Source organism: Motacilla alba, chromosome 4 (assembly GCF_015832195.1).
Source record: "Motacilla alba alba isolate MOTALB_02 chromosome 4, Motacilla_alba_V1.0_pri, whole genome shotgun sequence".
NCBI lineage: Eukaryota > Metazoa > Chordata > Aves > Passeriformes > Motacillidae > Motacilla > Motacilla alba.
Window position 1 is genome coordinate 6,561,929 of NC_052019.1, and position 23,697 is coordinate 6,585,625.

The 23,697-nt window shown below is 42.6% G+C and overlaps 1 protein-coding gene across 10 annotated transcripts in view; it reads right to left on the reverse strand.

Annotated features, from left to right (window-relative positions):
• CTBP1 (C-terminal binding protein 1) overlaps positions 1-23,697 on the reverse strand; it is a 238,051-nt gene that overhangs the window by 54,264 nt on the left and 160,090 nt on the right. For 3 of the 10 annotated variants that reach the window (XM_038134199.1, XM_038134194.1, XM_038134195.1), the window contains exon 1: positions 11,480-11,749. The exons of 4 other annotated variants lie outside the window; for them this stretch is intronic. Coding sequence is in view for 2 of the 6 variants with exons in the window: in XM_038134194.1 (XP_037990122.1) it covers positions 11,480-11,519 (40 nt within the window). In the remaining 4 variants the exon portion in view is untranslated. Of the gene's footprint in view, positions 1-11,479; positions 11,769-23,697 lie in introns of those variants that run through there. 3 more of the 10 variants (XM_038134197.1, XM_038134196.1, XM_038134200.1) reach the window with 2 other exon arrangements.

Genomic DNA, 23,697 nt, shown 5'->3' on the forward strand with positions numbered 1-23,697 from the left:
TGAAAAATACTTGACATTTTTCACATTTTACAATTACTCCAAGTTATGTATAAACTAACATAGGCCTTGAACTAAATCCATATAAAATGGTCATAGTAAGATGATGGACTGCTGTGCAAAAGGAATTGAGGGGCTTCACAGCCAAACCAAACAGCCAGTACTGTATTCCTCAAACCACAGCAGCTTTGCTGAAAGCAGGTACGTTTCTAGAATAGCAGAAATGTTTGCAATGTCCATAAGAGCACTTGCTGGACAATGAGAGCAGGAACTAAAAAAATGTGCCATCCCAATTTCAGGAATGCAGCCCGATGCTGTGAAGTTGAGCCGGCAAAGTGTGACCAAGATGTTGTTTGAACCCTGCATTCTGTCATACAGGTAACAAGAGAGAAGTGCATCTTGCTATGCATCTCATATCTGCAAGGGACCCGCGACAGAAACTGCAACACGGAAGAGCCATAGAATCATTTAGACTGAAAAATACCTCCAAAATCATGAAGTGCAACCTGACACTGCCAAGGCCATCACTGAACAATGTCCCAAGTGCCACATCCACAGGTCTTTTAATTATTTCCAAGGACAGCGCCTCTATCACTGCCCTGGGCAGCCTGTTTAAATGCTTGACAATCCTTTCTGTGAAGAATTTTTTCCTAATATCCAGTCTAAACCCTATAAGGTAGGTGTAAAGGTAAGTAAGGTCTCATCTCAGCCTCCTTTCCTCCAGGATAAACAACTGGACACACTTCAGCACTTTAAAGTATTTTTTGTACTGACGGGCCCACAGAAACACAGGATTCAAGGTGTGGCCTCAACAGCATTGAGTAAAGAGGGACAATCAGTGCCCTGGTCCTGCTGGCCACACTACTGCTGATACAGCCCAGGATGCCACTGCCCTTCTTGGCCACCTGGCAACTTGTGGCCCATGTTCAGCCACTCTTGATGAGAACTCCCAGGTCCTTTCCCACTGGACACTTTCCACCCACTCTGCCCCCAGCCTGGAGCTGCATGGGGTTGGTGTGACCCAAGGACAGGACCTGACCTTCCTGAACCTCAGACTCACTGATCCATCCTGCCCAGATCCCTCGTGTCCTCCAGCAGGTCAACACTCACACCCAACTCAGTGTCATCTGAGGACTGGCAAAGAGTGCCCTCAATCCCCTCACCCAGGTCATCAATAAGAATATTAAATGGAACTGGAGAGAACCAAAGCACAGTAACTGTGGACTTGAGAAGACCCCAACACAAAATGAGCAGAAATCCCCTTTCTGTTTTAAACAGAAGGCATTTTTCTTGCTCTTTTCCATCTGGCACTTCAAGTAGCTGTCTTTACTTAACAGTCATCTTGAAGTTTTTAATAAGTCGTATAATGTGCAAACTCAAACTGAAAGAAATTATCCCTTACTTCTTCTCTTCCAAAGTTCAACTGTTAAGTAAAAATAGCTCCCAATCATGTCTCTGCTTTGCACCCCAGCAGGAGCAAGGGTACTCAGCGCTGACACACCATCCCCACATTCCAGGGCACAGCACATGGAGCTGCAGCCTCCTCACTCACCAGTGCTCTGCTGGTTCATTTGCATGCGTGTCCTGTCAAGCTAATTGGCAAAATACAACTTCCCCATTCAAATATACAGGAGGGGTTTTTGCTCTTTGAAGAGGAAGCACTTTAATGGTGGAAATTACATTTTTTTATTTGGAGAAAGGAAGCCCTTCAGTCACAGTGGAAAGTTTTGCACAGCATTGTGTTCAGTCAAGCCACAGGTTGTGTTCTAGTAAGTGCATTTACCTTAAGCCAGTTCACAAATGAAAGCTCACTGCCTCCCAAACAGTTTCTGTGTGATAAAACAAGACACAAAAAGATCGACCAAGCGCCTACTCAGAGCACCATTAACTAAAGAATCTTACTCTAATTTGGTACCATTTCCAACAGATCCCAGAGTGCTTTCCCACAGGTAAAGTCACCATCAATTGCATCCACAGAATGCAGGGTGGGATAGGCACAATAAAATTAAGTGAATTATCCCAGGTCACTTCTGAGGCTTCTCACAAATGTGACAGAACCACCATGAGCATCTGGGCCATTCCACAGCAACTTGGGACATCTGCTACCACTGACATCTCTGCTCCCCTCTCTCTTCCGATTCCCCTAGCAATAATTAGATCACATTTGCCCTGACAGTCAGTACCTGCACTTGACTTTAGTAGTCAACTAAGATTTTTATTAACCAAAACTTCTTCTACAACAAAGAAAACAACCAAAAAACCAACCAAAAACCACCCCAAACAAACAAACAAAGAACTTTAGGAAGGTGATTCAGTTCTCATGCAGGACATTAAATTCCTAACACAGGTCCTCCAGTGATGTTCCTTTTAAAGAGAGGCACAAATCCCACACAAAGCAGATGTATTTATGCTCGTGTGCTTCAAAACTAGAACACACATGCCTAACAATGTCACTGCAAAGTACAAAGTAATTTGGTTTTCCTGATTTCTAAATATCTTAATGCAAATGTGAAATAAGCTTAGTACACTTAGTACCACTTTACTTACTTAAAAAAAGAGTTCAAACAGGCTTGCACTACCTTAACTAACTTGATTTCAAATCATACTTAAGTAGATGCAAGCCGTTTCCCAGGTATTATATGGCTTATTCACTTTTTTCACTATGTACTCCTGTGATCAAAGACATCTTAGATGTAACAGGTGAGGTTATTTACTATTTATAAAAACAACCACTGTTTAATATTCTTTTTTGAATTAGTCTTCTAAAATGAAACCTAACTTTTATTAATTCTCTTTGAAAAACAGAGATAAGTAGATGATTTCGCCTCATTTTTTTCCTGCACAAAAAAAAAACAAAAATCCCCTTCTGCCAATAAATCTTTAGGGCACTTCAATAGCTGCTGGAATTGTGTAAATACTTCAGAATATTCATCATTTCTATGAGAGAATATCCCCAGGGCGGTAAAAAAACCCCAAATTTCATTTTCAATTTCTTTCCTTTTTTTCCCCTGACTGTGGGTCTAAGAAAATAGTTTCTATTTCTGTATTTGTTAACAGATTTTTTTTTAATGCACTTTTTTTAAACAAAGCCACAAAGCTCAGAAAAATCACTAACAGAATTTAACAGACTTAAAAAACAGTTCAGATGGAAGATGGTAGCAAAGTTATGAAAATCAATGCAAAACTGCAACATTCACAAGTTCTCAATTACTGGCTCCATGCAAGACACTCTTTTGTACTTTCTTAATTCAGAGGACTAAGAAAATAAGACTCATGATTTTGGAGAGTTCCCATAATCCTGAGTCTTTCAACTGAGTGGCAGAACTCGTTCCTCAAGTGCAAGTAAGGAAACAAACCAATCTTTGAACAACATTTTGGTAGAAGCGTTATCCTGCAATAACTCAGGTTTAGTGCTCAGGATGCAGCCAGAATCCTTTGGATTTGTGAGTCACTCCAACTCCCATCAATACCAACCAGAAGCTGAATAATTCAATGTCCTGCAGGATCCAAATCTGTTCAGACAGGGAAAGTTGTGCCTGCAGCTTGCTGTTCTCCTAATTCCTACTAAAAACCTTTTCTATTTCTTCCTTTAAGGAGATGGTTCTCACTGCTGAAGACACTATGCTGGTTTTAGATTTTAGATGGCTGCAGGGTGGTCACGAGACAAATGCCAAGAGTACTTACACACCTCTCTATTTACAGTAAGAAGGAAAATCATCTGGATTCAAGGATTCAAAACACAAGATCTTTTGAACAAAGACACGGTAAGAGAAAGCCTTGAACAGAAGTCGACCAAATACAAACAACATACATAACCAGACCCAAAAGGCAATGTATTGTGAAACCTTTCAAAACCACACAATGCTATAGGAATTAAGTAAACTTAAAACTCCCCTGCAATACTCTCGTCATAGCTAATTTGTGATTTCCTGTACGCTCAGTACTAACAGCACAATGGAGCCTCTATTGTGGGCCTCCTCCCACAAGCTTTTAAAAAATGCAAGACATTCTTTTTATCTAGACTGGCGTGGCTAAAATACATCGAGTTCTACATAGATAAAAGGTCATTTTAGACCCTGCTTCTCTCATAAAACTAAAAAATAAAAATGTGCTGCCTGGTGGTGCTGAGTTTAGAGTTCACAAAGGAGCAGGGCTGTGGTAGCTAAACTGCTGACCACGGATCTCAGGCAGGGCAGATGAAGGAAGCCACTTGAGTTTTAGGGTAACAAGAGAAGACTCCATATTGAGAACTCTGCAAATTCAACACAATTCAAATCAGCATGGGGAGTCTTGCAGAAGCTGAAAAAAATTAATGAAAATTTGACAGAATTCATGGGATAAAGAAACTGCAGTATTCACTGCCATATCTTGATTGAGGGTGAAGGTAGTAAGTCCTTTAGGTGCAAGTAACTAGTTTATGGAGGTACGAAAAATTGATATTGCATACTTTTTATCTTAAAGGATCCCGAAAGCTAAAACAAGCCAACCAAAAGGAACAAGACTTTCTGCTGGTAGCAGAAATGAAAGACAATAACCCTGCCACAGGATAGGCTGGGAAAAAACTACAACCAGCATAGACAGTATGCAGACATGGTATGCAAGAGAGAATTTGGTGGGGATGCAAAACAAAACCTAAAATGCTGGAGTGGCTTTGATCAGCACCTTAATGACCTTTCTTAGTCAAAAAATAACGTGTTAACATGGAATTAGCTGCCCAGCTCCAGTCAGCATGGGAACACACACATACAATACTGAATTACTCAAGACCACTTCTCAGTAACCCTGATTATATGAATGGGAAAATCAACGACATGAGAAAGGCTGTGATACACATTAATGCTGTTCACTGAAGCACCAGACACACATTAAGATGGTTGGTAGACCACAAATGTGAAAACGCTCATTACCCGGTTGAAAATAAACAGTTTAACATATCTGGTACAACACATTAAAGTGAAAAAATATTTAAGCATCAGTTTAAGAGTTTGGAGACTGGCTTGTGGTTATCTCTGCTAAACACTTTTGTCCTGCATGACTCTGCAAAGACTGAAGCTACGCACTCAGCAAGAGACAAACTGACTGCAACCATCTAATGAAATTTGACTCATCTGGGAATTTTGATGAACTGCTCCACACCACTGTTTCTGCTAAGCCATACATTTTCCTTGCAGCATTGAGAGTGCTGCAAATATGCAAAAAGTAACATCAATTTTGGATTGTTTGGCTTAAAATAGAAGGTTAATCCTGAAAATCCATATTCAGGTAAAAATACCACAGAAGCTGGTGGAAACTTTGCAATTATAAATTAAAGGTACAGGCATCTGCATCAATGGCACAGTCATTACCGTCTGTCAGCCCCCAGCAGCACCTCTTGCTGACTGCAAGTCTGACTAAGAGCTGCCTGGGGCAGTTCTCTCTTCCTACAAACCCTCCTGCACATCAGCCCAATCCAACTGGAGAGCACACATCCTGGTACAGCTCCTTTCTGGCTCATTCTCCCAACTTCTGACTCACCCAAGTGCTATGATGACATTTTGCAGAGTGAAAAAAATCTATGTGTAGCAGCAGATGATGAAAATCCCCTGCAGTGCTGCTTCTCTCCTGGCTCTTTTCTGAGCTCAGCCTGGCCAGTGCACTGTCTGAGCACGCTGCAGGACAGCCCACTGGCCATTGCTCTGCCTGGCCGGGCACACAGGGCTTCTGGCACACGGTGCACGCTCCTGCCAGAGGACAGGAACACAGCTTGATGGGAATGCAGCCGGGACAGCCTTGGAGACTCCCACTTGCCATTCCTGCTGTCATCACGTGGCAGCCACGGGCTAATTTTCCTATTGATCATGCTTGCAGGGTGGGAGAGAAGAACAATCTGCCACATGGCAGCAGCAACAGCAGCGAGCCCCACTTCCAGAGGCTCTGCCATGAGCAAAACTGAAAGCAGGACCACTCTCTTCTGCTGCCCCAAGAGCTCAGCTTTCCTAAATCATTATCTGCTGTGGTCAGACCCTGCCCTGACTGTCCAACAAGCTGTGGGTGAGGACCTACATCCCTTCTGCACAAACCCAGACACATTCAGGTGAACGTGCACAACACTGGGCTGCCCACTGGGGCTTCCCCCACTACAGACACTTCTCTCGCCTCAGAAGGTCACGCGTGAACCAAGCACAGAAGGTGCCAAAGCAACGCCTGCTCTGAAAGGCAGCAGAAGTTGTGCTCTTGTCATGTTCTGCACGGCAGTGTGAGAATTCATTGCTATTAAAGCTTTCAGCACATCCTGCCAGGACAGAACTCCCACCCTTCTCATCACAGGGCGTGCCTGTGTCCCACAGCAGAAGATGGAATCTATCAAAAAATACTGGTGCTGTTCAGGAAGACCATTAGAGCACATCCAACAATACAGAGTTTGGACTGCACACAAATCTGGAACTGTGACTCAAGTCAAGTAAGAAATGTTTCCCTGCTTCCTTCCTTTTTTTTTGTTTTTTTTTGTGAGTTGGCATCAGAGCTCCCCTAAATAGACCAAAAGGAGAGGAGGGGTAACGTGGTGAGCTCTGGCACACAGGCAGAAAGCGTGAACAACTTTCACTGCAGACTTATGTAACTTTGCTGCTGGTGACACAACTCGCTGAAGGGTGGTTTAGGCACAGATAAGGGACATCCACTGACCTGTAAATAGAACTATTAAAATATGCCTTGAAATACCTCACGTAAAGCAAAATTATATAATCGCATTGCCTCGTGCTTTAATACTGAAACAACAAAGGCTTCATATGCAACAGAAATGAAAGCTTTCTATTAATACCTCAACTTCAGAATTAGCTGAACAATTGCCCCCAGTCCCCAGGGCCAGCTTTTTCTGCTTTCTGCAGAGGATCCCTTCTGGCTGACTACCCTGGAAGGTATACTGCAAAGAAGTTCCTCTAAAAGCCCCTTGAAAAAGGCAGGTATAAAAAAGAAGACGAAAATGCAATGAAAAGTAACAGTGATCCAGAATAAATACCAGCATGAAACATGCTATTGTATTAGCTACACTTAGTTCAAAGAAAAAAAATTTAAAATCAAACAATGTCAATTTTTAATTATGTTGATTAGAAACAAACTGGATAATTAGTAAATAGAATAATAATATAGGAAACATGATATGTTTGAAATGAAGTGACAAAAATATTCCAGAAGAGAGAACAAGCTAATTATAATCTTCCTCAAAAATTAATTTCTCATTCTGCTATAGCAAACATAAACACTTTGTTTTGCACATCAGAAAACAATTAACCTATTCATCTATGGCACAGATGTTTTTCAGGAAAGGTTTTTTTGAGCAGTTTTTTTTAAATTTGGTGTTTAATTTTACCTTGTAATTTTTTTTAATTTGAATTTCATTACTGCTGGAACACCCATAGGGGTAAGGACCCAGGTTAAGGCAGGCATGCAGCCCGGGGCTATTTCAGCAGGCAGAGCCTGCGGGTGGGGCTGGGGAATCCAGCCAGATCCTCCCATCCTGACACACCACACATTGCAGCTACTGGGTGGCACAAATTAGAGGAGCCCAGGGACTGCCTCCTGTTCCTCGAGGAACCAGAGAGGTCTCTGGTCACGTTCAAAAACAATCTGAAGTTTTTTACCCACTTCAACCACCAAACCAAAGCTGAACACCGAAGGGCCCCAAAAGCACCAGAACTGAGTCTCATGTGGGGCCTCTCAGCACATTTTCGTGTAATGAACGATTTGGGATTCTTACTCCATTCCCCCTCCTCACAGCACCACCACACAAGGTCACACAGCAGTTTCAGACAGCCAACACTTGGACGCTGCCAGATTCCCCCCAAACACTCCTGATCACGTTAATCACTTGGGGAGATGGGCTGAGGATTACTGTGCACTGGCAAAGATCCTGTGATCCTAATCACAGCTCAGAGATCCTACACCACAACTGGAAGCACTTCTCCAGTTCTCCCAGAGGAATACTGGTGAGGGAGCAAAGGGTTACATTTCAGCAGGAAATGTTAATTTTAGATTTATCTGCAACGCATGCTTTCCTGATCAATTCATAGACTAAAATGAATCATCATCTTTGCTCTTGAGGCAATAGGGGGAAAGAGACCCAAAACTACAGCTGGGAATTTATTTTCCTGAGCTGTAAATCCACTGCTTCTCTGTCTGGGAGCGAGAAAGCATGTGCAGCTGAGGAACTAAGGCTAAAGGGCTCTGTACTACAACTTTTATCCTCACCTTAAACTTTAGGACATGTATTAAAAGTGTAACTTCATCTCTACTCTCACACTAAATAAATAATTATGGGGCCAGGAGGTGAGGGAGCCTCAGAGGAGGCTGCTACACTGCTGCACTGCCAACTGCTCTGGGATTTGAAAGCTTGACACATGCTGGAGTATCACCTCATCAATGTTCCCAGCTGGCTCGGGAGGCAAAAACCTGACTACTACTCTTAAAGGCAGGTCTCACACACGAGCAGCCAAGTACTCCAGATAAACTTCAAGAAATACAGTTATTATAAATACATGGTACATAAGTCAAAGCAAAATGGCAACAAGAACTTTTAGCCCAAAACATCAGTACAGTTTCAAGTTTTAATTCTCTTATGTGAAATAGCGCTGTATTTCAGATAAGAGAATTAAAGATCACCCTGATTCTCAGCATCTTTGCTTAAAAAGACGTTAAAATCTGTGCCTTTGTACATACTCACTGCTGTTCAAACTGCTTTCTAGTAAAATAAGCTTTTTTACTTTTTTTTTTTCATATTTACAGTATCTACATAAAACAAGGTACTTGGGGAGAATGTCAGTTTTCTCCCCACAAGGAATGACCCAGCTTAGTCAGCGATCTGCAGTAGATGTTCTTATTTGATAACAAGGGACTGACTTTATGTTTCAAAACGCTGGCAAGTGCACTACTGAATCTGTATGATAGCACTTCACAGTGTGCAGCCCAATCCTAATCTCTCGGATCACACTTTTGGCTAAGAGCTGCAACCCACTCTGTGTACACGGCAAATAAAACAATAGCTCTCAGAAACAGAGAGATTAATAAACTGAAGGATCCCACATTTCTAACAAAGGGCAGACACTATTTTATCTTTATGATACAGAAGGACAAGTCAAGAGGTAACCAAGCTGACAAGCATACGGGCACCTGTAATTTGTTTTATCATGCTATCAGAACTCCACAGGATGACAAAGTATCACAGCATATACAATATTTACGTTTCTACATGTAGTGCACGGCGTGCTCGGAAGCTGCGTGCTCCAGCTATTCCTTAACTACACATGACAACAGTCAACTGCAAAATTCACAAAGGTGACTGGAGGAGTTTCATTTCAAAATAGCAGTTTCATTGAGTAAACTCCTCTACTGAGCATGACTACAGCAGTTCTCGGGATTTTTACTATTTTATTTGCCAGTTCAGTAACAAAATAACACAATCTCTGATGGAGAAAAACTGAATCTCTGTTATTTGGGGGGGTATGGGGGGGTGTTCACAGAAGGACAGAGAACACACCACTGACTCTGCATCAATTTACACCCTCAAACAAACACAGGGAAGCTAAATTCACGTCCCAAGTATTATTCTATGTTAACAGTGACAAAAATGAGGGAAGAATTGAACTCTCCCACTTTCTCTCCTCTGTTTATGAATTGCAGTCACCCCATAAACACCCATTTCTTGTCCAGGCTGGAAAAGAGACAGGGTGGGGGCAGAGGCTTGTTTGTTTCCTTTAGGTTTGAAATACAGCAGTGAATTGCCAATGGGCAAAATATTTTGTCACTACCCCACTCTGGGGATGGCTGACATAATAATAAACTGAAGAGGATGCTATCAGTCAAACATTAAGGAATTCCAATATTGAAATCTTGCTGCCTTTGGGGGTCAATAAAGAGCAACATTATGAAAGACACTAAAGTTAGCAGTTTGGGCTGCTAATTTTACATGCCTGCTTCACCAACGCACAGCTAAAAATAGATAAAACAGATAAGAGCACAGAACAAAGAGATGCACTGGACAATTATCTTTCTGCTGGCAGTCTAATTTATACTCAGCTTTTTAACCCTTCTTATTTATGAAAGAAACAGATTTTCAAAGTATTATTTAATGCAATCTCAATAAGAAATTATTAAAGAACGTTTTATTCTTTCTTAGTATTTTCTTGCTCCCGTCCTAGTGGGACAGAATAATGAGATTTAAAATATTTTAATAAGGGCATCAGGCTATTTGCCAAGGGGCTCGAATACTAAGTAAGAATATTTACATCTTTTAAGACCCTGGAGGAGGAATCAGTGCAATGCTCTTGAAACACGTACACACATCGCAAATATGACAGTTGATTTTAATTCACTGGAAAAGAAAGTACACACTCACTTCAGTTTATTAGGCCTCATTATTTTCAATGAGGCTAAAGGGATGATTATCTTTAGCTGCTCTAACGTGGCCTAAAAGCAAACATTCTTCCTCATAAGGACAACGCTTACTAAAATAGAAGGCACTGTGAAATTGTTCAATTTAAGTTACAACACGTGAAATTTCCAAAATCAGCACTGCTAACAATATTTTCTACCATTATTCTGTCCAGCTTGGTTCTATGACTTAACTCCTGACTTTTGAATTTAATTTTTAGAGGAAAACAAAGCAGCATAGCAGTCTGACTCATATCTACACTGTAAACAGGCTTATTTTATGCTTTGCAGCCTTCTTTTGGTAACATTTGCTTACAAAATGATAATGTTTATAAACAGAATCGACATTCTGTCTCCTTATGTCTGGGGGCAGGAAAAAAAATCATCCTCAGATTAACATGACAATTTATGCCCAGCAATTCTGGAGGCATCACCCTGCGCATATTATTCACGTTACCTTAAAAACAACACCAAAAATGCATGCTTAAAAAAAATAATAAATAAAAGGGAAAGAAAGAAACAGAGAAATTGAGATTTAGGGTGAAGAGCCTTACCTCTCACACACAACCCTTCCGCAGCTCTGCCAAAACCATCCCACCAGCCAGGCCTTAAGCACTTTTTTACAGCAATAAAACGCCGCTTTTAAACTTCCTGTTTATCCAAACACCGGCCCAGCTTTCCCGCAGCCCGGAGCCGGCACCGCTCACCCCACCAGCGAGAGGAGGAACCGGACACCCCAAAGCTCCCCCGGGGGACCCAACACCCCAAACCCCCCCGGGGCGCAGCTTCAGCGCCCTTCTGAGTTTGCTACTTCGGGACGACTCGCACCCCCCGCCCCTCCGCCTCTCGTTTTTATTTCCCTTTATGCTTTCACCCAACCTCAAAAAGCAGCCGCCGGGCAAAGTTGCGCCGGCGCCGCGGCCGCCAGGGCAGCCCCGCAGCCGGCGGCGGGGCCCGGAGCGGCGGTGACGGGCACACAAAGCGCGGCGGCGGCGGCCGCTCGTGTGTGTCCCCCCCGCCTCCGCCCCGCTCCGCTCCCCGCCCGCCCCGCACCGCGGCGAGCAGGCCGGATGGTTACCTAGAGGCAAGCCCTTGTTCAGGAGGTGCGAACTTCCCATGGAGGCGCCGCGCTCCGTCCGCGCCCGCCGCGGGGTGGAGGAGGACGGTGAGGACGAGGAGGATGCCGGGGGGCAGCGCCGCTCGGAGCCGCCGCGGCAGCCGCGGCATATGGCGGCCGCTCCGTGGGCGCCCCCGAACTGAGCGGCGCCTCGGTGCGCGCCCCCGCCGCCGGGCGCGTCCCCGCCGCCGCCGCGCGCACGCGCGCCCGCCCGCCCCCGCGGGAGGGAGGGGCGGGGTGGGGCGGAGGGGGGGCGTGGGGGGGAGCGGCCGCTGCCGCCGCCGCCGCCGCCGCGCCCCCCAGGCTCGATCTCCTGGTTCTAGGCGGGCGCCGACAAGAACGAGACAGCGGGGCGGGCGAGGCTGGCTCGGCCGCGCGCAGCGAAACCGGGACCTGCCCTGGGACGCGATGTCGCCACTGCTTTGTTTTGTTCTGTTCTGTTCAAACTTCGGCAAAGTTAACGCCGGCTGCGTTCACACAGCGTTCACAGAGTCACGGAATGGGTCATTTTGGAAGGGACCTCAGCGGGTCATCGAGTCCAACCTCCCTGGTCAAACGAGGTTTTCCCAGAGCGCGTGGCTCAGGATCGCATCCAGACGGGTCCGGAACATGTCCAGGGAGGGAGACTCCACACCCTCTCTGGACAATGTATCCCGTGTGCAGTCACGGCACAGGAAAGAAGTTCCCCCGCATGTTCAGGTGGAACTTCTGCCCATCACTTTCTGCCCTTTCCTGGCGTCCCAAAAACATCAGCACGTCTGGCGTTTTGCTGTATTTGTGATCTGGCTAAGGCTTTTCCCTCACGAACTAACAGGAATGAAAACAAATAAAGCCATAACGCTCGAAGTTTGTCCCCGGTGAGGGTCAGTGCCTTCTGCAGCTCCCCTGATGCGCCCTGAAGAGCCCCAGGACTAACCCCGCGGTCTCCGCAAGGTCGGCACCGCTGCGAGCGGGGGGCAGCTCTTAGGAAAAGAGCAGCGATTTGCCCAAAGTCAATGAATCCAAGGCCGAGTTCTTCCCCTTGGGAACGCTCCCATCGCGCCCACGTGGCCGCGGTCCCTCGGGGTCACGCCGCGCCCGCCATGCCCTCCCCGCCCGAACAGCGGCGGCGGCGGCCGACGCAAACCAAAGTGGCGGCGGCGCCCCCGCGGCCGCTGGGTCGGCTGACGGCGGCCCCGCCCGGGCGCGGTGAGGGAGCGGCGGCCGCCATGGCCCCGTCGCCTCCTGCCCCGCGGCTTTTCTCTCCCGAGCGCCCGGAGCTCCGCTCCAGCCCTCCCAGAAACTTTCGCTCTCCTGGCACAGCTGCCCCTTCCTCCTTCCCAGTCGCGGGCGGGAAGCGGAGCCGCGGTTGTTCGCTCGTCCGTCCCCACCCACAGCCCAGCCCAGCCCGGCAGCGAACATCCCTTCTCTGGGTTTTTCCAGAAATAAAACGATCGTTTCCTGTCAGCAAACGGCCCCGGCATCCCTCAGGGACCCGGACCCTCTCGGATAAAGACAGAGACTCCTGGGCAGCAAACAAGAGCAATTCACTAGGAGAACGGACAGGGCTGTAGATTTTTCCCCGGGGTTTTCTGGGAGTTGGTTTGCCTGTGAGGGGAATATTTGAACCCAGAGGTTATGAAGGGTGGTTTCAGCCTCCGAGTTGTGTGGATTTCAGGAATCCGTTCCGGGCACAACTCAAGGATTTTAGCATACAGGCAGCCTTCAGCAGCTTGGCTCCAGCTCCCTAATAACTTGTTTTCCCTCATCATTTCCCAGGTAGTGTGTCCCTTTCATGGGATTATCCACCGGGATTGGGAGGTAACTCCCAGGACAAGTTTATGCAGCCTCTGATTTATCTTCATTTTCCTCCTGTATTCCTGGGAAAGCCTTTTGTGGCTCAGCACAGACGTCTCAGACATCCCTCAAAGAACAGCTTCCCTAAATTCTCACTGTGCATCACTAGGGCAGCATCTAGCCAAGCGCCTCATGTGGGGTTTGTATAAATAAATTTGGGTTTAATCACTTTAAAGTGGCTAACCACTTTATTGCCATTTATAGATGTTAGCAAAATATAAAAACACATACATATCAAAGCTCTAAGGAGAAAATAATTATTTTTTTTCTCCCTCACTGCTTCAGTTGCCATGTGGCAGAGTATCAAGAATGAACATTAGGGGGTCAAACACACTTAAACCACAAGAGAAATATCTGTGAATACCAATATGCATATGAAAATCTCCAGAAAAAAAGAAATTACTAGAGGAAAAGGAAAAAATCAAAAATGAAATTAGGAATTCAGTTGCATTTTTTAATAGAGAGACATAAACAGATCCAGGCACTGAGACCATGTCCTCGGTGGGGTTACATGACTGGGCAAATGTTTAGATCCAAACTGGAACTGCTGCTTCGGGGAGGGAGGGGAGTGTGGCGCAAAATATTATGACAAGGGGAGTGCTCTAAGTGAGGATAAGTTGGCATGATGAACAGATGGAGGATTCAATAACAGGAGGTTATTAATACTGCAGTTTGGTATTCTCTACGCTACTTCGTGAAGGGATTCATATGCTTGCTCTTTTTCCTTTTCTGATTGTACACAGACCAAACAAATACACACGCTGTAGGTAACACGGGACTCAGTTCCCTCCTGGCACACCCATCACAAGTTCATGCTTCCTGGGAAAACATCGTGGGCTGGATCCTCAGCTGATGCTGACTGGACCAACAGTGTTCCCTCCAGCAGCAGCAAGCCCAGTTGCACCTGCTGAAGGAAAGAGGTTCTCTGACCCCATCTCCCCATCCAAAAGGTCTCTGCACCCTGCTCGACAGCTGCCACAAGGCACCTGCTCTACAGAATAAACTATGCAGACTCTCAGGATGGAAAAGAACATGAAATAACTCCAGCGAAATTAAAGTTTTCCTTCAGAACACAATGCAGTGCTCTTTCTGCTTCAGAAAGTGCAGCTCATTTTTCCCCAAATTCAGCCCTCCTCCCTCGCATGGCTGTCAGTGGCCTAGTTTTGGACTGGACATGAGAAAATCCAGGAGCAGAAGAGCTGACTCCAGCCAAGCTCCCGGCTGCCCCCAGCCATTTTGCTTCCAGCAGCTTGCCTCTGGATCACCTCACATTCAGTCATCTTCACAACTTTTACACCATGGCTCACAGGGCTACAATACATCTTTCACAAAGCCTAACGATCCCCATCCTCTTATTGCATTTGGGCACTGCTGTTACTGCAACCTCTTTTTTCAACAGCAGTGTAACACAGCCGAGTGCCTTCTGTGCCCCGCACTAAGAATTATGGCATTTTTCAAAGCCCCCAAACTGTTTCTTGGCTTCTTATGAGTCAGCTGGAGGAGCACATGTGCTGCAGAGCAAATACATTGCTTTAAGTGGATCTGTTAACGGCCACATGTATAATTTAAGTACAAGTTTTATTCCCCTCAGAATGGGCAATCATAAGGGCATGACCTTGGGCTTTCACAAATTCAGTGCATTAGGGTTCACTACCTTTAGCAGATGTGACTTTGAAGATACTGAAAGAGGAAGTTTTGCTGTTTTACCCCCTAAGCAATGAGCCAAGATACATGTTGAATGTTTTTCTGAAGTGTATAGCGAGGTTTGACAATTTTCTTACACAAAGATACTGCTATTGTGCACTTAAGAGATTTTCTTTGGTTTGTCACAGCCATGAGTGCTGGTTCTTTCATGGATGATTTTGATTTGTTATCAAACAGACGTCATTCATTGTAACAGATTTTAAGGCCATAAATTTAAAACCTTTATGCATTTTTAATCAAAATGCAAGATTACGTTTCAATGGAATATCTTAACTTTTGTCAACAGTAAATCCTGCAGATGCTATTATGAGATCCTAGGAGAGATTTATGTCAGAAGAAAAGAATGGTTGGATAAAGTGGGCCCAACACTTAACCTTTATCCTAAAATAGATTGTTTAAATGTATAATCAAACTAAGTCAATTCAATTTATTTAAAATCTGGAAAGAAAACTTTGATTAGATTTAAATATTTCTATTATTCTTTCACTTAGATCCTGAGAAGCATTTGTTTATATAACACACACACACAGATCATCCTACTTTGATTTTGCAATTGCGTATTTCAATTACAGCTTCTTTTTTTTTTAGTTATAACTTCCCCTGTGTGCAACTTCCCACTGCAAGAAGTTAATGCTTTCTGGTTCATGTGAAAGTCATTTTGGAGAAAAAAATCTTCAGCAGGTTTTGAGAGGAAAAGGGGGTAAAAAAGAATAATTGACTCAAAGAGCACCACCTCATCTTTAAGAAATTGTGGTCATTGCAAGCATGAAATAAAATAGAGGACCTTCATCTACTGTTACAAAGAAGGTGAAGGATGAAAGTAGTAGATTAAAGTTCCACTTAATGAACAAGAAGTTCAGCTCTGTCAAACATTCAAAGTCATTTTTGAAATGCCAAATGTGCATTGCTCCTTTCTCAGATTGGAACAGCTCTACTAGGTCTATGCTGGAAATACAAAGTGAAAAAGCTTGTAGTGAGCTGAATGAATGGAAGAATAAATTCCCTTCAAGCCACTGAACACAAAACCCCCTCTCTCTTCTGATGTTATCTGTACTAAGTGACTAAGGGATATTCTTCTTGTTCTCACCCTCTTCATACAAGTGCTAAAAACATAAGAACCAGGGTGGAATTAAATCCTCTGCATTTTCTGGGTGTCGTGAAACAACAATATTATTTTCCATCTAGTGAGGAGGAGTTACCAGACCATCTCCAGGATGGTGTGTGTTCTGGCTGAAGAGAAGAAGAAGACAGAGATGAACAGCAGAAGAAACCTATCAAGAACCATTAGTGGATGTCAGCCATTGTCCATCTGTTCACAGTGGAATAAATCCAGACCTGAAGGAACAATTGCAACCTGCCCCATATGGCTCGCTCCCTTCTGCGCTGGCAGGGCTTCTTTGGGGATTTGACATTGGATGAGGTAAAGGAGAAGCAGCACAATCTGTGTTCCCAGGAATGAACAGCCAATTAACATGAAAGGACAAAAAATGGGTTAGTGACCCGGGGAAGGTTTTCTCCTCCTCACCTGTCTGAAATCACAGCGCTCATTCAAACTGCGTAACTGGCATAGCTGAGGGTCCTGCTGTTAATGAGATCTTAGAAATTTACATTTAGCTACTAACAAAATTCTGTCGACAGTGGGAATCCCTCAGTTGGTGAGACCACGGATCCAGTTGTCTCCCAAAGTGTTAAAGAAGGCATTTAGAATACATTACACTCACATGCCATTAAAAATTATAATGCACTATGCTTTCAACATAATGAACCAGTGTAACAACATTCTGCATTTACTTTTATAGAACTGGATTATTGAGTAGTAATTTCCTTCTCAAGTTTTAAATCAGTCTGGGCCTGGTCATGAAGCAAAGTACTGTTTTTAAGATGATTAAGGGAAGTAGGCTCTGGCCTATGCAGAATAGTTATGACATCTGTCTCTTTAGAATTATAATGAGAATCAGATACTCTTTATGATGCTGCATTCTGCATGCAAAAAATTGAGATCTACATATTAAGGCCAACTGAAGGGATCAAAACCCACAAGTCTGTAGTAGATTCAAAAACCTGTTTGGCAGTGGCAATTTCATAGGTAATATGGAGAATAATGAACCATCCAATGGCCTGAACAGAACCAGTGGATGTCCTGAGTGAACTTGCTACTGGGGTGTCTTATTGAGCTGCAGTGTCATTTGCACTCCACTATCCTCCACCTCCTCTTGATTTCTAACACACTTGGCATCTTATTTTTATCAAAGCTGCACAACAAGTAGCCAGGGAAAAAAGCAAAAGTTGTATCAGAGATAGTTTTCAAGTTCCCAAACAATTATATTTGCATTTGTGATTGTCATTCATTCACTAGGTGGCATAAAAAGCATCATACTTCCTTGTTTCAAACACACACCACAAGACTGAGGATGCCCTCAAGAAAAACTAAACACATATGAAATCAAAGCCACATCGCACTAAGAATTTAGCTGGAGACTTTGCTCTGAAACTTAGCACAAGTCTTACCCATCTGAAAAAGCAGCAAGGATACTAAAGGATGAAAGAGGCAGAACAGTGTTACATGAAACTGTCCATTTGCTACAAACGACCTTAAGCACAACCACACACTGGGAATATGTACATTTATGACATTGAAATGAACTCTGCTTTGACAAATTTTCTCAGGATGATGACAAGTGACCAGGCTTGAATTTCATCCTCTGCCAAACTGAGCACTGCTTTGTACCACCATGAAATACTGCACTACCAGCATTCAACTATCACCTACTGCTAAGATAAGAGAGTGGTTCATTAGTGAGCAAAAAGTGACCTCTAGTGAATCCCCACACCAGCTCCTGAGACACACAGCACCTCCCTGGCTGTCCCTGACTGATCACATCCCCCTGCAGTTAAAATGTGATCGTGCTGCACCCCAACACCAGTCAGCAGCTGCACCCCATCAGCCAAGCACTTCAGGTACCTGCAGTAACCCACACTGTGCACAGCAGCTGTAACAAGCAACAGAAGACACTGGCACATTGAAAAATCCTGACACATTTGCCTCAACACAGTAAAACCTGCCCACTGATAATTGCCAGGTAATTTAACGGACGACAATAAAGCATGCAAGCTCTACCTGGAGATTAAAATTATTTAATTTAATTTTAAAATTAAATATCCAGAAATCTGTAAACAAAAGGAGAAAAACATTCTATTAAATATATAAAAATAATACCAATGTCAGTGATCTTTGCACTCTAAGAAAACAGGAAAACTAGAGTAGAGAATCACAGTAAGCAAAGAGATGGGCAGTGAAAATCAATTTCATATTTACAATATACGGAACAATATACAGGCTAGGCAATCCATTACAGTGAATGGTCGATGGTTTTAGACCAGTAAAAAGAAACTAGCAAGGTTTCATGTGTAAAACACGTACCCCATTAGCCAAAGAAACATATTCCATGTTCTCTGCCTCCATATACCTAGCTACACACTAATGTTTTTAACCTTCTCCTAATACAAGGTTATTGAGAGGCCCACCTTTTTGCTTTTATTAAACCAAAATACTCTTGTGCAGCTCTTTTACTTCCTATTCTCAAGACTTCAAACTGAATAACTGAAAAGTAAACTGCAACTTATCCCTATGCAAGACTCCCCAAGATATAATTCAGATCTGTAAGGGACATCAGTTTATGTGACTTACAGAGTGATGTGGAAAAAAAAATATATATTGAAAACACTCCCTTTGTATAGCTGAATAATGAGAGAGCAGCGTGTTCTCCTAGCAGAAAGATCACACTACTTAGTCATGTAACAGGAATTTCACTACAGAAGCAAAGGCGATTCAAAGAGGTGATAATCAGTATCAACAGATTTACTGCTATTTGAGCTGATCTGTACTGCCAAATACCCTGACTTACAGACTAAGGCAGCACTGAGCATTATGATAGGATGGTATTATTTAAAGATTAATGGATAAACTTTCCAAAGGCCTTATCATATTACATGAAGAAGATACTGCAGAGAGAACACATCTCATGGAAATGTTTGCTAAATCATTGTCTTTTTAACGGTTCAATTCCTCTACACAGGAAAACACCATCTGACAGGGATGTTTTGTTGAATTTGTATCACAGCACAGCACAACTCTGGTCCTACAAGTGTCTTCTGGGAACTCCATCATCTCACAACAACCATTACTCCCGACACAGCAGGATCACTGGTGCAATTTTAAACACAGCTCTTGTTGTGCCAGGCAGGCATTGGCAAGGTGGCTGGGCTGACACATCTGCAGCATTTGTGATTCATAATGGCACTGTGGAAAGCCCACAAAGATTTCACCCTGAGCTATAAACAGAATCGTTTGAGATCACCGACTGCAACCATTAACCCAGCCCTGCCACGGCCACCACTACCCCATGTCCCCAGGTGCCACATCCACATGGCTTTTAAATACCTGCAAGGACAGTGACTCAACCTCTGCCCTGGGCAGGCTGTTCCAATGCTGGGGCACCCATTCCGTGAAGAAATTTTTCCTAATATCGAATCTAAACCTCCCTGGCACAACCTGAGGCCACTTCCTCTTGCCATGTCACTTGTCCAGGTCCTTTCCCTGAGTGAGTCACCCTGTCATAGAAGGAGATCAGGTTGGTCCAGCAGGACCTGCCTTTCATAAGCCCAGACTGACAGGCCTGTAGCTCCCAGATCCTCCTTCAGGCCCTTCTGGTGGATGGGTGCTGTATCTGCAAACATCCAGTCCCCTGGGACCTCTCTCTCTCCAGTGAGCCAGGACTGCTGGGAAATGATACAAAGTGGCTTGCAGAGCAAAACAAACAGCATTAAAAGAAATTCTGTGACAGTTTTGAAAGGTAAATTTCCTGGAACAGACTACCGAGTACAAGAGGACTTGGAACGTTATGTACCTTTTGAAAGCAGTTTCAATTAATGCAGACCATGTTGCATATCTTGCTTTTTTCTTTTTTTTTCCGCTCATTTATTTCATCAATACAGTTACTTGGTTTCTTAACATATGCTGTCCTTTTCATGGAGCAGGATATCTCATACTGCTTTTATGTAATGAACCATTATTTTATTTTTCATTACACTGATGTGTCATCTGAATTACAAGATCACAAGTAACACAATAAACATTAAAAATCTGCAAAACTGATGCAATCAGCAATTTTTAAGTTTTCATTTTTATCACATAATTCCAAGGAAGATCTTAAGGTATATAAAGCCTATTTTTTTCCTCCAAATTCTTATGGTTTCTTTAGGTCCTGAATAATTTTATGAACAGCTGAAGAGTCACTGATATCACAATACTCTCTAATTAATTTGTATTATTTTATGTATCTGGAAGAATGATCACAGTACAGGCTTGTACATCACTACAGTAAGAGGAAAGTTCAGCATAGACAAAAAGGGAAATACTTCCATGCAAACAGATTGGGTTCTTAATTAAAATGATTTGATACGCCTTATGAACAGTGCAAGTTATATCACAGATGATGAAGTTACCTTAGGAAAAATGTACTTTAAATTAACTACTGGAGGCTAAAGACAACTGAGCTGTAATAATAAGTAAATGTATACAGATAAGGTATAAATAATTAATTCTCCTTTCCTGAAAGACCTGGAAACAAATGGGAACACACTGTGTATCGCTGTACTGTGCTGATCTCTAACTGAAGTGGCTTCCGAGACCCGTGACCCGGAAAGGTTAAAGTTTGTGTCTTTCCCAGAGGCTGCACCTCTATGATTAACATTACAGAGAAGCCCACATCAGAAAGCACTATCACAAGAGAGGAATGAACAATAATTCATGGAGATAATAAAAAGTCTAAGGAGAAAAAGAAAAACAACCCTACTTTGGTTCAATGAGTATTTTGAAAGTTCTCCTTTTATGCATCATAGCTGTAACTTTTACTAAATACCAAGTAATGAAGGAGATGATTTGTTTGTTTTTGGAGGTTTTACAATCACAAGCAGAATTAAGTGTTCCCACTCTATTCCTGAATCTTTCCTGACAAGAGATTTCCAACTCTACTAAAATAAACCCATGGATGTTTTCAGATGTAGACAGATGTCTGAGAGGCCACAGGCTGAGGTCATCAAACTCATCTCATTTGTGACCTAAGCTTACTCTCTTGGCTCTCTTAAAAAAAAGAAAAAAAAAAAAAAAGTGGGGGCAGCGGGAAGGGAAATGATGGAAGGGAAAGGACACCAAAGAAATTGTTTGCCAATTTATTGAAATTTTTTCTAGTTAACTTTTAATCTAATAGCACACACGCAGTTCGGTAAGATAAAGCCAAGATGATGCACATTGAGAAGATATATAATATATACTTGGTCATCTATCACACACTGCTCCTCACAGCCTAATTATTGTTTATGGCATTATTAGCAGTCAACTGTCTGTTATTTTCTGCACATCTAACCAACCAGATTTTCAAGAACTCACATTTAAATCTCATTTCAAGGGCCATTTTACTGCACTGAGTTAAATTGCTTAAATTTGTATGTATTTTACATAAACCTTCATTTATCAACAAACAGCTCAATTTCTTGGTTCTTGAAACACTCAAAGAAAAAAAAGTACCATGCTGATGCTGACATCATTTTGACTGCTTAAGGGAAGATAAAATTGGGTCTCTCAAAGCTGCAGGCAAAATACTACAATGGATAACAAATATTCCTTGTGTATACATGATTGGAACGGCTGTCTCCATTGGGCGCTGACTGTACATTGTGGAGCACAGAGTGGATTCAGAGAATATTTTATTGTTAGAGTCAGTTCGTGTGGACATGCAGTATTCAAACAGTTTATTTTACAGTCACTGCTACCTGCTCCCTGACCCCAGAGATGCCTTCTTGCTTAAAACAACCATCAAACCTCCGAAATGCTACAGAAATCCACCATGTAAATCAATAAATGTATACTCATGGAACAGGGGTCTATTTAGAGAAAAAACAAAGATTCAGTGATGGCAAATTTTCTGAATCTTTTTCCCTCTGATGGCTGCAGGGTAGTCTAAATTTTTACATATAATCCACTGTTAGGATCAACACTGTTTCTGTTCTGCTCTTGAAAAAAAAAAGGAGGAAAGGAGAAAAGAGGTTTTGCACAGGAGCATTAATAGTTCCACTTGCCCTGTGGCAAATGGGGAAAATATGTCAATGTGAATTACTGTACTGTCTCCATGGATCAAGATTTCTCTTAGTGCTTTCAAAATTCCACTAACAGAAACAATTGCTAAGAGCATTTGCTACTTAGCCTGCTATGCTGGAATCAAATAAGACCCTAGGATCAACTAATGCTAAAATATTATCTTCTATATTGATTTTCTCTCCCTGCATTAACTGAGGAAAGAAACAGCTAAATAATTTCAGCTGGAAAGAACAGTCTATTGCTCTCACAAGGACATCCAAAGAACTTAAATAATCAAGATAATTGCAAAATAGGTTTTTGAGCAGCTTACACTACCAGAAATGTAAGAATTTCACAGTATACTACTTCTTTCTGACCCAAGCAAGTTGTACTATATATATGACTCACTACACGGTTAAATGCAACATCTCTCTCCAGAAACCAAGCTCACCCACATAGATGCATTAGAAAAAATAATTCTAATTGTGAGCAGTTGTGCATGCACATTCAGATTCGAAGGAGTGAGCCAAATACTAATAAATACATTCCAAGTCCATTTTCTCTACTGGAAGGCTACTTTATGGGAGTTTTATTAAATTCTTTTTTAAATATTTTTTTCCTAATACTAGATTATGGTCTCAATTAATTAATAAAGTACAATTGCTGAAATTCTTGGGCCGTGGGGCACATCTGGCATGAAAATTTATTTCTAAACTCGATCTGGCCAACAAGAATGAACAACTAATGAAATCCAGACACTCTGTACTTACACAATGTTGATTATTTCTACTAAATAGCAAATTATTTTCATTAGAAATTAATAATCGTAATTCTTATAATACATTCATCATCAGGATTCATAAATATCTAACAAATTCATTTAAGGCAACCATGAAGATGCAACAAATTAGAGCTTTGCAGGATGTCCAAGTTAGCACTACTGACATTCTGGTTTAAGAAGTTAGTCCTCTACAAGGCTGATAAAAACAAACACATATTTAAAGGATTATGATCAATTATCTTACACATTTGCCACATTTGCCAATGAAAAACTCTCTCAGTAAAGATGTTTCTAATGGGTATTTGTCATCATTTTCATCAACAATGTGGACATAAATAGAAAATCTTAGCAAAAATTACTATGAACATGATAAAAAACAATAATAACTGACTAAAAAGTAATAGCAAAAAGCGCAATCATGCAGTCATTTTGGATCACAGATAAATAAAAAAACAAAACATGCTTTAATAAATCCAAGATGGAAAGCTTTGCCATTAGAAATGACTACTGTCATGCTGATAGGGCTGGGAATTAGAGCCTTAAAAGGGATGTGCAATTCTGTGAGCTCCAAGAACCACACCTCAACACAAGGAAGCCATGTTTCCTTGAAAAAATCCTTAAATTCAAGGATGGAGGAAATTTTTGCTGTTGTGGACAGGATTACCAACATTATAAATAGTGAACTGTTGCTGCCAGCTCTGGCATCCATATTCTGTATGGGCA